Here is a 12,321-nt window from a genome sequence, read left to right on the forward strand (position 1 = left end):
GGACGGGGTCACTGGGGACAGGGGTTGAGGAGGGCACAGGATGTCGTGAGCACCGGGTGTTACATAAGAGCCATGGGTCGCTGACCTCACCTCTGACACTCAATACACTATGTGTTAATTAACTGAATTTAAATAAATAAAAAAAAAAGAGAATGGGCTGGGCTGGGTGGAAGCAAGACAGGCCTGTAGGGCAGGGGACCTAGAAGAGGTGAAACACTGCATTTCAGACCCCATCCTGGAGCAGGGCTTGGGACCACAGACGGAAGGGTGTATGGACAGATGGACAGACCGACCACGGGGCACAGGAAGGGCTGCCACTGGGACCCAGGGCATGCTCGTGCCTACCACACCCGTGAACACACCACACAGGCGCGCACCCCCACATGTAGCGATGGAAACACACACACACCTGTACCTGCACAGTCCCCCACAGACACACGCCCCACCTGGACCCCTGTCCACCTCTCTGCGCGTGAAACAAAAATTCTGCAAAACAGTGTATGCTAATCATTTCTGATCTATGCCCTTCTGTTTCCTGTTTAAAAAAAGTGGGTCACAACCCGCTGACTGACTTCCCTCCTTGCCCTGGACCACCGGGCCCTGTTCCACCTGGCGTGGGGGGGACCCGGTAGGGATGGAGGAGGGCGAGCCAGAACTTCTGGCTAAACGTTAGGAAGCCAAGGCAAGGTTCTCTGCAAGCTGGGAGGGCCTGGGGCCTGGGAAAGGCGGCTGAACTCTGGGAAGTGGGGTATCAGCAGCTCTGGTGGAGTGCGGGGTCCCCGGGGGCTCTGAGGGCAGGACCCCCCCCAGGCAGGTGGCTTTGCTGTCCACCTGCAGTCAGGTGGGGTTCTGGAGCTCTGGCCTGAGGAGGGGGCCCTGGAGACCGGCAGCTGGGGGGGAAGGGCGCTGGGGCCAGCTGCGGGGGGCAGGGTGCGCAGGGCACCCCAGGGCGGAGGCGGTGGCCTTCCCACTGCCCTCCCCGACCCTCACATCCGTCCGCAAAGTAGGGGCAGGCGCCCCAGGGGTGGGGGCCCGGGGCTGCCGTCCACGGAGGCCGGCAGGGGGCCGGGCAGCGCCGCAGTCCTGGCCGGGGAGGCCGCCGCGGGCGGGAGGAGCTGCTTCCATCCCCATCCCCCTCGCGGTGCCCTGGCAACGGGCCTTGCGCGAATCTCCCGCCTCCGGGGTACGCGGGTGGGACCTCGGCGCCCGGACCCTGCCCGCGTGGAGACCGGGACCCACGTGCGCCCGCGGGGGCGGCGGCAGCTCCGGGGGGACGCGCGGGCGGCAGAGCGCAGGGCAGAGGGCGGGGGAGGGGACCGCCGGGTCCCCCGAGCCCGAGGCCCTGCCCCCGCCCCGCGCCCCTGCGGGTCCCCGCGCCCCCCGCCCCCCCTTGCGGGTCCCCGCCCCGCCCCGCCCCGCCCCGCGGCTCTCCGCTCCTCCCCTGCCCGTCCCGCGGCCCCCGGCAGCCCCGCCCCGCCCCGGCCCCGGCCCCGCCCCGCCCCGCCCCTGCCCGACCCGGCGGCCGAGCGCGGCGGGCCCAGGGCGCACGGCTGCGGAGGGCGCAGCATCCGCGGCGCTGACGGTCGGGCCGCCGAGCATGGCGCGGTCGTGCGGGGAGGCCCGGGGCGGCGGGGGGCTCGGGCGGGCGGGGGGCGCGCGCGGCGGCCTGACCCGGGGGCGGTGGCCCGGGGCCCGCAGGTGGCGCCCGCTGGACGTGCTCGCGCCGCTGGTCCTGCTGCTCGGAGCCCGCGCGGCCTCGGCGGATCCAGGTGAGACCCGGGAGCGCGGGGGGCGGGGGAGCCGAGGGGCGGGGGCGCGCCGAGGCCGGGGCCGGGGCCGGGTGTCCCGCGCCGCCCATTCATTCCGGGCTGCGGGGCTCAGCGCCGCCCTGGCGGGGGCACAGGCTTGGGCGGCTCCGAGGGGCCGCTGGCGCGCTCGGGGGCAGGGGCTCCGGGGCGCAGGGTCTGGGGGGCAGGGGCTCCGGGGCGCACGGCCTGGGGGGCAGGGCCGGGTCTCTGGGGCGCAGGGCCTGGGGGGCAGGGCAGGGGCTCTGGGGCGCGGGGTCTGCGGGGCAGGGCCGGGTCTCCGGGGCGCGGGGTCTGGGGGGCAGGGCACGGGCTCCAGGGCGCGGAGCCTGGGGGGGCAGCGTCCGGGGTGTCGCTCCCCGAGCCCGCTCAGCCCGGCGGGTCCCCTCCGGGGCCTGGTGACCGCGCGGCCCGGCAGGTTCCCGCGGAGCCCGGAGCGCGGCTGCCCTGGCTGCGTCTCCAACCTGTTGAGGCCGAGCTGCCCGGGCTCCCCGGGGCCAGCCTTTGTGCGCCGCGGGGCCGCAGGCCTCTGTCCCCGCGCCCGCCGGGTGTCGGGTTGCGGCCGTCCCCTTTGATGCGGCCGCGGCCAGGAACAATGCTCCGAAGCCCGCTGTCTGGCCGGCACCGGCCTCTCCGCCTGGGCCGCGAGCTGAGCTGTGCGAGGGCCGCCGTCCCAGCCAGGCCGCCACCTCCTGTGCCGCAGCCCCAGGACCCCCGCCCCGCCACGCGGTCGCCAGGTCGCCTTCCCCAGCGGCCCAACAAAGGCCCCTCGGAGGTGGCGGTGGCCTTGCCAGGACCCCGGGGGGGCCCCGCCCCAGGGAGCCTGGCGTTTGTCACTGGTGGAACCGGAATGCGCCGTGGACGTGTGTCCCCGACAGCCCGCCGCTGGGGGTTGGAGTGATGGTGGGACGCTGTTGACTGCGGTGGGCACAGCAGCCACACACCTGCTGGCCACAGCGGGCCGGGAAGGAGGGACAGGGCTTGACACAGGGAAAAACAGTCACGCTCCCTTGTTTCCAGGAGGCGTAGTGGCCAGGTTAGAGGGCAGCACAGACCTCTTTTAAAAAGTAGCAGCCTCATCACTAGATCTGCTGGAAGCACCTGTTCGCTTCCTCGTGGATGTGCGTTAACTCCAGGGGCGTTTGGGAACCGTTCCGTGTCCCCTGGGTCTTCTTACCAGGCGCAACGGAGGGCCACTGGGGCTGTTAGTCCTGGCTTCGGGGGCTGCCCCTGTCCCCCCGCTGCGGCGGCGGCAGTGATGCCCACGGGGACCGGACCAGGCAGCCCGAGCTGGAATCTGTAAAGCCCGACACCTCCTCTATCCTCCGACCCTGGAGCGCCCAGCCCCCAGTTCACGAAACTTTGTAATCAAGGGAAGGAAACCAGGGCTGATGGCTTTTGGCCACAGAGTGGAAACAATACAATGTTATGTCAGTGAGCGTCGGGGAGCTGGCATCTGGGGATCTAAGGGTGTTGGACTTCAGGTGGACCTCAGGGGGGGCGGGTGGTGCTGGGGTCCTCCGGGAAGGAGGGAAGGAAGGAAGGAGGGAGGGAAGGAGGGAAGGCCGCCGGAATGCAGGTCGTTTTGCATCCTGGAGGTTAATGCAGGAAGCGGGCTCAGTGGGGAGCACAGGTTCGTCCCTGCTGGGACTAAGTCCCCTTGAAATGGGATGATTGCCCCCTCTAGGTGTCATTGGAGAAGAGTTAATGTGTGTGAAATCCTAACTTAGCAGAGGCCCAAGGTCTTCTAGAAACCCTGAAAGGTCATCCTTGGGAATGAAAGGTTGGAGGCCCCGTCTGCTGATTTGCACATTTTTTCTGACAAAAAAGGATGCATTTCGGTGCCTCTGTGTTGCACCTGACACCCCCCCCCGCCCCCCCCCCCCCCCCCCCCCCCCCCCCCCCCCCCCCCCGGCAACAGAAGAAAGTCTTTTGCTGTTTTATCTGGGAAGGCACTTGTGCCTCTCCCGCCCCCGTAACTAGCCACCTGGGAGTCCCCAGGCGGAGCCCTGCATGTGGCCCCAGAGGCTCTCCTGGTGGAGGTGGATTCACGTGGGTTAGCCTGGCTGCAGAGGCCGCCCCCCGCCCCCCCGCCCCCCGCCTGGGGTGCTGGTGAGTCTGCCCTTCAGAATGAGACGGAGTCTGGCCGGAGTCTGGCCTGGCCGGCATTCACAGGCTGCCCCGACCCTGGTCTCCGTCCAAGTCCTCTTGTCTCTGGCCCTGGCACCTGGCTCTGTCAACCCCGCTGCCCGGGGCTCCCCCGCCCACCACTCGGACTCCTGCAGGAAGCTCCAGGCCCCCCCCACCCCGGGTTTAAACGAGACACAGCCCAAACCCTGGGGGCCCCGTGTCCGTGGGTGTGTGTCATCCTGGGGCCACGGCACTGGGGCGATGCTGGACCCAGCCGTCTGCGAAGCCCTCGTCCAGGCGGCCTGTTCCTAGAGCCTGGTTCTCCGAGAAGCTGCGGCCCCGCTCAGGGGCGTCGGCAGGTTCGGGTGCGGGACTTCATAAGATAGTTTTGAATTTCAGCAAAACTTGTTTTTCAGGGTGCTCCTGTTTTCCTTAAAGAGAAGGAGGAGAGGGGGGAGTCCTGTGCGGGGAACCCTAGAAGGAGTGACGCCGACCCCGGCCAGAGGCCCCTGCCCCCACCTTCGCTGCACCTTCCAGAATGCACGTGTGCACATGCTTACGTCCGTGCACGTATGTGCACACACATAAATGTACACACGTGCACACAGTACATGCACTGATGTGCACACACGTAGCTGCTCACACGACACATGCGTGCACAGAGGCACAAACGCACGCACCCACACACTACGTGCATGCGGGTGCACATGCAGGTACCCACACGTGCACACACACATCCATGCTGTCCACCAAAAGGGCATAGTTTTCTTCATCCAAGTTGTTGAAAAGGCTCGGTTTTCTGGGCCACTGGGAGAGGCGGAGGGGCCCTGGGTGGGGTGTGCAGCCCCGTCCTTCTTCATGTGGGTGGTGACACTGCCTGGAAAGCAGCCCCAGGGCCCCAGAGGGCAGCCGGGCTGGGAGGGAAGCTGTCGCCCTGAGAGGGGAGCCCTAAGGGAGGAGTCTCCTCGATGCCCCACTGCTCAGCACCGTCCAGGGCTGGGGGTGGCCCACCTGCCTCTCTGCAGCGAGGTGCCGTCCACCCCGCAAGAGGGGAAACATCAGATTGTCCATGCTGCCGAGGCCAGGGCACACTGAGACCCCTGGGGCCTGGTGATGGACACATGGCACCGTCCAGAGGAGGCCTGCAGCTCCCCAGAACCTCACAGCCCGTGAGCGGCGACAGGGGCAAAGCCCGCCTTCTGATAGGATGTCCAGTGAGCCGCCTCCTGGCTCCTGGCCTGAGGCCCGCTGGGCAGGGGTGGCCCCCGCGATGGAGGGGGGCTGCCTTCCCTCCAGCTCTCCGGGGTCAGGTGAGGGTGCGGGGCGCGGCGGGTTGGCCGTGCTCACGAGCATCCCCCAGCCCGGGCTCCGTCGGCAGTGGGCCGACCAGCGCCTGTGTGGCCGGTCACAGGTGTCACGCTGTGCGCTCGGCTCCGGAGCGAGCCGATGAAGTGCCCCGAGGTGTCAGCCCCTCAGCCGGCGGAGCACCAGGCGTCCATGCTCGGGCCTCAGCCTGAGAGGGGGACATTGCAGGGCCCGGCACGTGCAACTCCCAGGAACCTGATGCTCTTCTCCGGGAGGAGGGGGGACACTGGGGAAATCCAGGTGTGTGTCGGGTGTGCTCCCAGCAGTGGCTCCGAAAGATGACAACAGTGTGCTCTGGGGCGTCCGCGGCTCCATGGCCGGGCTGCTCTGGCCGCAGGGCCTCCCCTCCCTGGACTAGCCCCCTGCAGGCCCCGTCCTCCCCGGGGTGCTTGGCCTCCGGGCCGTCCCCCACCCCCTTCTCTCCCTGGGGTGCTGTGGGCAGCAGGAGGTCATTCTGCAAACGTCTTAGGCCACGTGCCGCATATGACGCACGTGTTGTTATGCCACACGTGTGCCCCCACGCCGGCCCTTCCCGTCCTCCTCCCGGCACTGCCCAGCGCGGCCCAGGGTGGGCAGGGGCGCGGGGGGCTCGTGGCGGCCGAGCGGCTGTCACAGGGCGCTTCTGACCCGGGACGAGCTGAGTCAGATGAAATCCGGAGGCTGCAGGGCAGGGGCTGAGCTCCGCCCGGCGCCCGCAGGAGCGCAGCCCGCCTCCCCGGCACCTCCGGCGGCGGCAAGCCCGAGCACGGCCTGGCCGGCTGCAGCCAGGGCCCCAGGAAGGAGAAGGCTCAGGAGAAGGCTCGCGGGCACGTACCTCCTCCTGGGACTTCGCGCCGCCGGGTCGCTCCGGGGGACGAGGCGGGGCCGGGCTCGGAGCTGGGCCGGGTGTGGCGGGGCTCCCGGCCTCGCCCGGTTCCTGGGGGGCCAGACGGGGAGGCCGAGCACTGCCCGTGGGGCCGGCCTGGGGCGCCTCCCGGGACGGGCGGGCAGCCGGAGCAGGGGAGCCGGGGAGCCGGGGCGCCCGCGGGCCGGGCGGGGGCTGCGGCCACCACGTGCTGAGGATTTCTATATTTATTCACGCCTTGTTTCATTCTAGTCTGAATTCTTGTCTTACGTGTTGCGCTGCTCCTTCGAGGACGTTCAGAATTAGTCACCAGGGGGCCGCCTCTGTTTCACCCGGGTGTGGAAATCCTAAGACGGGGCCACGCGGTCCGCAGGGAGCTGTTGTCGGGCCGCGGGGGGGCGCCCTTCTGCTGGGGTGGCCTGGGCCCACGTGAAGCGCTGCGGGGAGGGCTCCGCCGCGGGTTCACCGCCTCCTGGCGCCCAGCTGTGCCACGCGAGCGTCCCTGGGGACGTGCGGGGCCCCTGGGGCTGCGGGTTCCTCCGAGGCTGGGCGCCCCCCTGCAGGCCCGGGGCCCTCACGCCCTCCGCCTCCAGGACGAAGGAGGCCTTCTGCCCCGTTTCCATTCAGACAACCAGGGGCCTCGTATCATGGGTTCGAGCCGGGTGGAGAGTGTGGTCCCCACCCTGGGCTGTGGGGTCGGGCAGGGGCACGCAGGGAGAGGGGTGCGTCCCCCGACCCTCAGTGGCCCCCTGGGCGGCAGAGACCCAACCACCCAGGGGGCTGGGGAGGCTGGAGGCCGGGGGGCCCTTGTCCTGGCCGGGGCAGCGGAGGCCTAGGGCAGCTCCTCGGCTAGGGGTGGGCGCCTGGGGCGGCCCGTGCGCTCCCCTCACTTCCAAGTGGCCGTGCTCTGTGGCGTGTCGTCCTCGTGGCTGGAGGCAGCAGCTGGTGCAGGGGCGCGTGTCCGACCCCGGGGTCAGCCTCTCCAGGTGCTTCTTGAGGTGCAGAGTGGTTTTTCCCCCCTAATTTTATGGCTTCTTCCCGTGGGGGGCACCGAGTGCCCGGCAGCCCCGGGGGCAGGGACGGGGAGAGGTGAGACCGCAGGGGAGCGCCGTGGGGGCGTCGGGGGGCTGTTGGCGTCTTCATCTGCCTTCGAGGGCGTGGGGTTCGGGCTGGTCCCTGGAAAGGACGCTTCGACGCTGGACGCAGGGCGGCGGCACCTGGCAGGCGGCCTGGCTGCCCACTCGTGGGTGCGACGCCGCTCATGGGGATGGGGGAGCCGGGGCTGCCCCCGAGTGCTGTGTGGCCCCGGGCGGGCCACTCACCCTCTCGGCCTGTGTGTGTCTGGGAGGTGGGGGGAGAGCGGGGTCTGTGGGATTTGACGGGACGGCGTCCCCCCGCGGGCAGGGCAGGGCCTGGAAGGAGGGACGGGCGTGCATCCGGAGCAGGACGTGGGCCCGGACGTGGGGCACTCGGCGGTGGGCTGTGCCCGCTCAACTGGTGGCTGCTGTGGGACCCAGCGGCCCACTCCCCGCCCCCGGCCACGCCCACGCACATGTCCCCTCGGAGGATCAGGGCCACCGGCCCGCCTGTGCGTGTTGGATCTTGTTACCAGGCCGCCGTATTGTAAAAAAATTCTCCCGCTGAGAAAGTCTCTTGTTCTCCGCGAGCCAGAGCGAGCCAGGAGCTTCCTGGACGGAGGCCCGGTCCGTGCTCGCACATGTGGACGGAGCCGGAGCCTGAGCGCAGCCCGGGGGGGGGGGGAAGCACGCGCCCCCTCCGTCATCTCCGCCTACGCGCACCTTCCGGGCTCTCCCCCCTGCTGCCCTGCGGCCCCAGGAAGGTGAGGTCCCCCTGCCCTGCATTTGCACCCACTCCCCTCTGCCTTGCAGCCCCCCCACCTCACACCCCCTCCTCCTCTCTGCCCTGCAGCCCCACCTCACACCCCCTCCTCTCCCCTCTGCCCTGCAGCACCCCCACCTCACACCCCCTCCTCCTCTCTGCCCTGCAGCCCCACCTCACACCCCCTCCGCTCCCCTCTGCCCTGCAGCCCCCCACCTCACACCCCCTCCTCCCCTCTCAGCCCTGCAGCCCCCCCACCTCACACCCCCTCCTCCCCTCTCAGCCCTGCAGCCCCCCCACCTCACACCCCCCCTGCCCTGCAGCCCCACCTCACATCCCCTCCCCTCCCCTCTGTCCTTCAGTCCCCCCACATCACACCCCCTCCCCTCCCCTCTGCCCTGCAGCCCCACCTCACACCCCCTCCCCTCCCCTCTCAGCCCTGCAGCCCCCCTACCTCACACCCCCCCTGCCCTGCAGCCCCACCTCACACCCCCTCCCCTCCCCTCTGTCCTTCAGCCCCCCCCACCTCACACCCCTTGCCCTCACCTGCCTCCTGAGGTTTTAGAAAGGCAGGTCCCCTGGGAAATCTTCTAGGACGGGACAGAAGGCGGCAGGTGTCCCCTGGAGCCAGCTGTCAGAGCTGGGAGAGGCTTTTTCTAACATAAATAATTATTTCAGCTAAGCACTTCCCGCCACCCCCGAGCAAGTCTACACCTGGAGCTGAACCGCTTCCCTGCCCTGAGCCTTTCGGCCTCGGGGAGGAGGGGGGAGCCTTGTGCGTCCAGAGCCCCCTCCAGGGCCCCAGGCCCGCCCCTGCCAAGGCTGTTGCTTGGCTCCCGACTCGGGTCTGGAGGCCCCTTGCCGCGCTGCGGGGTCAGCGGGCGCCCTCTGCGGTGGGCAGGACTGGCAGTGACCTCTGGGCTCTCGGCCTCAGTCTCCCCGGGGTGCTGAGGGGGCCCACTTTGGGGCGGCCAGGATCTTCCTGTTTTCTGGCTAAAATGAGCGTCACCTCCAGGGCCTTCGGCTTAGGGTCCCCCGTGTTCCCCGGACATGGCCTTTTGTTGTGAAAACGAGTAAGAAAGCTCTGGAGGTTGGGAGCAGGAAGGAAAGAGCACAGAGCACCCAGCCTCTCTCGCTGTGTTGGGGAAACGTGCCCCCCAGCCCGGCCCCTGGGGTCGCCCCTTGCTCTGGGCGCCCCGGTCTGAGGCCAGCCCCACAGCAGCCCGGCCTGACAGGGCGGATGGCACGCTGGCATCCCAGGTGCCCGACATCCCCACACATGAGCCTCTAGACGAAAACCCCTCGTTTATGCTTCTGCTTCCCGTGCGTCCGTGGCCAGCCCCAGGGATACCCGCGGCCCGATCCGCAGGACGCATGGACGCTGCCTCACGTGGTAGGAAGGACCCTGCAGGTGCGGTGAAGGCCCTGAGCCGGGGCGACGAGTGCGGGGGCCTCCGTGTGATCCTGGCGTCCTAACAGGGATGGGGAGGCAGGGGGCAGGGTCGGGGTCAGGGAGACGTGGTGGAAGCAGATGTCGGAGGGCGGGACGCAGGACGTGGGACGACGGAGCCGCTGGCCCTGCAGGTGCCCGAGGGGCCACGGGTGCAGGTGCGTCCAGCGGCTGGAAATGACAGGAAGCGGATTCTCTGCTGGAGCCTCCGGGAAGGAGCCCAGTGTCTCCGGCACGGTGGTTTGTGACCTCTGGAACTGCAAGAAAATAAATATGTGCTGTTCTAAGCCACCAGCTTTGTGGCAGATTGTCAAGCAGCTGCAGGACCCCGCCCAGCCCACCGTTAGGTCGTGGGAAGCGGCCTGTCGTCTGCAAAGTGTCGCGTCCGGCCGAGACCCCAGCCCCAGCCCCGTGCCGGGCCCCCCGGATGTGCTCGCCGCCCCTCAGGCCCCTGACCCGTGGCCCTGGGCGTGGGCTCCCCACACAGACCCCCAAGCTGGGCCCGTCCTAGCAGCCTTCCAGAGCTCAGGCGGCGCTCCCGTTCCAGGCCCCAGAATAACCCCACATGCCCTGGGCAGCAGCCAGGGGCGTGGGCGCGCCCAGGAACGGCCGACCACGGGGTCTCGGGGCGCAGAGGTCCTGGATGGTGGGAAGGCAGCCCGGGGGAGGGCGGTGGCCTGCTCAGCACCCAGCCCGCCGTTCGAGGAGTGCTGACCAGATGTGCCCAGCGGCCTGGGAGCACTTGATGCTCACGTGGCCACAGTCAGCCGGGACGCTGCCGCGGGGGAGACCCGGTGGGCGGCACCAGCGGGCTCCGGGGGACTGGCCGCTGGCCACTGGCCACACCCCTAACATGCTTTCATTTGCTTCCATCTGGTGGGCGACGTTGGCCGGTTCTTTGGCACCGTGGCCTCTGCCGGGACCTCACACGTTGAGCCGTCGTGGGGGACGTGCAGGCAGGGCCAGCGGCTCCCCCGGCGGCTCTGGGTCCTGGGGGCAGTGCTGGGGGGCTGCCCCAGGGCGGGGAGGGCTAGGGCAGGCCCGGGGTCCCGTCCCCAGGCTCCCAGAAGCCGACCGGCCTCTTCGGGCCCCAGGGGCCGTGGGGACGGCGAGTTTTCCTCCTCTGTGGTCCCAGCGCGGGGCCTGCGCTCAGCCGTCTAAGTTAAACTGGCTCTTGGGTCCTCACTAGTTGGCGAACAAGGACTCGTCGAGCCCTGCCGCCCACACCCCGCGTCCACACAGCCGCCCCGGCCACCGTCCGGACCTTGCCTCGGTCTCCCCCTTGTGCCTCACCAGGTCGGTCGGCAGGCGGCCCTGCTCGGGCCACAGGCTGGATTGATGGAGCGCCCAGGGTGACGCGCGTGGGACCTGGCGGGTGTTTGAGGCACCTCCTGGCCGCCGTGCTGTTTAACAAGCGCTCTGGCTCCTGGTCTGAGCTTCCAGAACGAGGCGGGGTCCTCGGGGTCCCTGGGAGGCCCTCCCACTGCCGCACGCAGCTCCTTTCCTGTCTAATGGGGGTGGGGGGTGGGTCCTCGCGCCCCTCGGAGGGTCCTGCTCCCTGCCCTGTCCCCCCCGCCCCCGCCGTCCGTCCCTGGAGTCCGAGTGTCTGCGGGACGCTCCCACTGTCCCCATAGCCGCTGCCCTCGCGCGGTCTCCAGGCCCTTCTCCGGGGTCACGGCTGTTGCCGGGCTCCGACGGGCTTCGCCGACCTCGTCACCCAGGAGCTGGGGGCGTGTCGTCCCCGTCGCGCTGGGACAGGCGAGGCTGTGCCACCCGCCGGCTGCGGGCAGGAGGTGCGCTCCGAGGACGTGCGGACGGGCACCCGGAGGACCCGCTGCGGACGGAGACCCGGTGGTGGATGCGCCGCGGCCTCTGCGACGTCCGGCTCGCGTCCCCACGCCCGGCCCCGCGGCCCTGCTCTGGGCGCCCCCACCTCCCAGGAGGTGTCCCAGGACCCCGCAGTGGCTTCTCCCTCCGTTTCCCTGCCCGCCGGGCGGCATGTGGGTCGTGACCCTGCGACATGATGAAAACCCGCAGGGGAAGGAGAGACTCCGCTCTGTCCTGCGTGATGTGCATGGAGGCTGGCCAGCGCGGAGCTGCGTGGGTCGGGGCCCTGGGGTCCGGTCCAGTCCTCTGAGAGACCCTGGTCGCCCGGGGCCGCGTGCCCGACAGCCTGCGGGGTCACCCCCGTAAATGGCCGGGCAGATGACCGTGGGATCCCAAACGCGTCTTGGAGGCTTGCCCAGCGTCCTCCTGGCGGAGGGTGTCTGCTGACCGGGCTGCGCTCTCTTGTCTTCCGTCGGCGCCGGACGAGGACAGCAGGGTCCCCCAAGCTCCCGGCTCCTCTGTGTTTGCGTCACTGGCCGGCCAGGCGGCGGCCCCGACCTGCGTTTCCAGAGCTGCATTTCGGGCGCGCTCCCGCCCATATCGCCGAGTCGGGGTCAGGGGCCGTGTCGGGGGCCAGCGGCCCACCCGTGTGCAGCTCCAGCTTTCCCGGGGCCACTGGGCAGACCCCTCGCCCCTGTTGGTGCCCGGGCCCAGAGTTTCTCTCTTTAGGCAACGTCAGAACAGCTGGCTCTGCAGGTGGGTGGGTGGGCGGGCCCTCCACGCCCCGCGGCCCCGAGGGAGGGGGTCTGGGTCCTCCTGGTCCTGCTGTGTAACCTTCATGACTCTTAAGACACTTTGGTGCAGCCGAGGCCCCACCCCGCCCGCCCGGGAGGCCATCCTGGGAGCAGTGCTCACCTCCTGTCATTTCATCCGCTGGGGGCCCCGGGGCTGGGTGGTTCCGACTCAAAACAGGAGGCCGTTGAGATGCTTTTATGGGCGCAGAGAATTAACGACCAGCTTCCAGAGAAAAATGGAAGTGGATGAGCAGAGCATGGTCCCAG

At 69.5% G+C, this 12,321-nt stretch overlaps 1 protein-coding gene across 1 annotated transcript in view; it reads left to right on the top strand.

The window, feature by feature from the left end:
• The first annotated feature begins 1,582 nt into the window (after positions 1–1,582).
• The window catches only part of COL18A1 (collagen type XVIII alpha 1 chain), a 73,546-nt gene continuing 62,807 nt past the window's right edge, over positions 1,583–12,321 (top strand). The window contains exon 1 of the mRNA XM_072807218.1: positions 1,583–1,769. Coding sequence (XP_072663319.1) covers positions 1,598–1,769 — 172 coding nt within the window. The 5' untranslated portion in view covers positions 1,583–1,597. The remainder of the gene's footprint in view (positions 1,770–12,321) is intronic.

The sequence above is a fragment of the Canis lupus genome, chromosome 30 (assembly GCF_048164855.1).
Source record: "Canis lupus baileyi chromosome 30, mCanLup2.hap1, whole genome shotgun sequence".
Classification (NCBI taxonomy): domain Eukaryota; kingdom Metazoa; phylum Chordata; class Mammalia; order Carnivora; family Canidae; genus Canis; species Canis lupus.